The sequence below is a fragment of the Morone saxatilis genome, unplaced genomic scaffold (genome assembly GCF_004916995.1).
Source record: "Morone saxatilis isolate NCDOM2014 unplaced genomic scaffold, NCSU_SB_2.0 Contig22, whole genome shotgun sequence".
Taxonomy (NCBI): domain Eukaryota; kingdom Metazoa; phylum Chordata; class Actinopteri; family Moronidae; genus Morone; species Morone saxatilis.
In genome coordinates, this window is record NW_023339785.1 from 20834858 (window position 1) to 20837638 (window position 2781).

Below are 2781 nucleotides of genomic sequence, written 5' to 3' on the forward strand. Positions count from 1 at the left end.
GGTGGTGGGTTGTGTTGCATGCACGTTCACCCCAGCTCGTGCCTCTTTTTCTCACTGTAATCAAACACACTCGTATGAAGGCACACACGTCCTCGGATGGCAACCTTTCCTCCCATCTCTCCCTGCAAGAAGCCATTCGCGCAGACCCTCAGATCATCACCGGCTCCAAAAATTCCAAGTGTTCTGCAGCCCCGAATGGCGTCACCTGATTGGCTGAGGGCCTATCAATCATGCCTTTAGCCGCACCCCTCCCCCCATTCAACCACTCGCCTCTCTGTTCCAGTGTGTTTACTACACTGCCGAGCATAAGGGAGACACTCGTCTTCACATGCACTGAAACCCACTAAGAAAAACAGTTTTTAGTTGTACTTGTAAGAAAACCTCCAAGAGCTCAACATGCCCAAGAGAAAGGTACGTATATTAAAAATAACAAAAATAGTTTGGAGGGAATATCGGCTGTTAATGCAATGCAAACGATTGGGAAGACATCCCTCTGAGACATTACTTAATTATAACGCAATGTATAACGGTTATTTATCGCTGGTAATTTTTGCCTATTTTCTAGATATAAAATCCATTTTTTGTGTGTTAGAATGAATATTTTCCTGCTCGGACACGGCCTATAAAACGCGTTTTCTTCCGAGAGCCGCTGTCCTTTGGAGAGTCAGAAGTCTCTCTCGGTCTCCATGCAGTTAAAGCACAAGCAGCAGCCATGCTTTGCAGCTCTTGTCCACCTTCGTCGCCGACCTACCGAGAACAAACGCTTCACTTATCGCCATTTCGCCACCAAACCGGCCAAAAACGCCACTAAAAATTGCTTTAGTGCCTTTGCTTTGCATTTTGGCCACAAAAACAAACATTCGCCGTCGCGTTTCGATAAAATTGTATATTTTCTCTCTTTGTTCATAGTCCCAAATGGCTGCGATGGCGTGGCTCTGCCGCCGGGTGGCGCGCCTGAGAGTAGCAGGTCCCTCCCCCTTCTCAAAGACTCCCGCGCCAGCTTTCAAATCTGAGCTTCATGCATTGAATGAGAGAAAGAGATGGGGGAGTGAAAGGGAAAAGCAGGGCCTGGGCCCTCAAAATATGGCTCCAGAGGCCCACATGGCTGAGCTCTCACAGCCCATTACTGAGATCATGCACTGCCCCAACATTTCTGGGCTCTAATCCTTTAAAATTACCTGTATTTGAAATAAATTTTTGTTTTCGCATGAAACTAAAAAGTTTTTTCAGCAGGTCTGTAATTATTCATAATATGGGCCTGAAGCATTTAGCAACTGTTTACTGTTAATACAAACACTATTTAAACTCTTAATGATGTTATTTTTAATTTTTTCCATTTGAATTTGTTGTATTTGTGTTTTTCAGTCACAGGGAACAGAAGGAGGAGAACGGGAGGAGGTAAGAGTCGGGGCACGTTGAGTAACATCACATACATGTGATTAAAATGACATTTTAATCAGTATGTGGGACATGTGAGGGCATTATCAGGAAGAAAGTACATAAGTATTGAGTTCAAATGTGTGTTTCCTGAATACAGCCCCAATCAAAATAAAAGCCCCGTGATAACAGTCTTTGTTCTGTTTCAGCCCCAGAGGAGATCAGCTCGGTTATCAGCGGTAAGAGGATGCATATACAAACTCAACCAACTCATTTACATTGACAGATTCTGTTAAAAAACACGTAAAACATGTTAAAATGTTTAAAAGTAGTTACACACATGTAACTGATCAGAAAAAGCGACAATTTTCCTTCAGAGAAGCAAAAGCAAGTATAGAAGTATGTTTTTTTTATTAAATAAAGTACTTGCATTAGATTTGTAGCAATACAAAACTTCAAAACATGTAATTTTTTACATTATGGAGCCTAAGAAGTAGCTAATATTATTTAAATAGTGAATTATGTAGTAATTAAGTTGATAGACTTACCTTAAAGTTAATATAATGCCTTATTATACATATAAAACATGATTTAGAAAGAGTTTAGCGAGTAAAAAGTGCAGGGCTGGTACAAAACACACTAAATACCAATAGTGGGCATCATAGAGGCTCTCAAAGTTATGAGTATAGTGTAGTATCTTAATATTGTCTAAATTCCCTAATTAATCTAGTTAATGGCAGTATTTTTAATGCTATCAACACTCAGACAATGTCTGTTTTTAAAGGAGATTCCTTGTCAGGCACATTTTAGAGTTTATTTCTTAATTGGCCATTTAAAAAGTCTCTTATGGGAGCCGAAGTCTTCCGGTACCTTCAGAAAAACAAGAAAGATTGCAGATTAGCCAAGAAAGTACTATTGTATTCAAATGTAGCTGTTCCTTCATCCCTTTTCCCCTTTTTCTTTTCACAGAAACCGGCCCAACCCAAGCCGGAACCAAAGGCCAAGAAGGCAGCAAAGGTAAGAGATACTAGGGGCCCGATTCTGAACGAACATGCGCCACAAAGCGGGAGCGACGCGGTCAGGTGTGTGTATTCAGTCTGCTAACAGCCTGTTTTGCGCCGTCCGCAGAAAGACAAGGCTGTGAACGATAAGAAGGAGGACAAGAAGACCAAGAAGGCGAAGGAGAACGCAGAGGCAGAGGCAAACGAGGAAAACCACTCTGAGAACGGAGAGGCCAAGACCAACGAGGTTTGTAGACTCTATAAGTTCTTAACAGCAGAAGCCGGTTATTTTAGACGTCACGTGTAAAGAGTCAACTTGAAAACGGCTCAAAGTTTTGACCACGGCCCGTCTGCTTTGATCCACAGGTGGAGGCAGCCCCCGAGGAGGCCAAGGAGGAGGCCA

General features: G+C 42.3%; 1 protein-coding gene across 1 annotated transcript in view; it reads left to right on the forward strand.

Annotated features, from left to right (window-relative positions):
• The first annotated feature begins 255 nt into the window (after window positions 1-255).
• Window positions 256-2781, forward strand: part of hmgn6 (high mobility group nucleosome binding domain 6) — a 5560-nt gene continuing 3034 nt past the window's right edge. The window contains exons 1-6 of the mRNA XM_035668986.1: window positions 256-411; window positions 1366-1398; window positions 1587-1616; window positions 2347-2394; window positions 2506-2625; window positions 2745-2777. Coding sequence (XP_035524879.1) covers window positions 397-411; window positions 1366-1398; window positions 1587-1616; window positions 2347-2394; window positions 2506-2625; window positions 2745-2777 — 279 coding nt within the window. The 5' untranslated portion in view covers window positions 256-396. The remainder of the gene's footprint in view (window positions 412-1365; window positions 1399-1586; window positions 1617-2346; window positions 2395-2505; window positions 2626-2744; window positions 2778-2781) is intronic.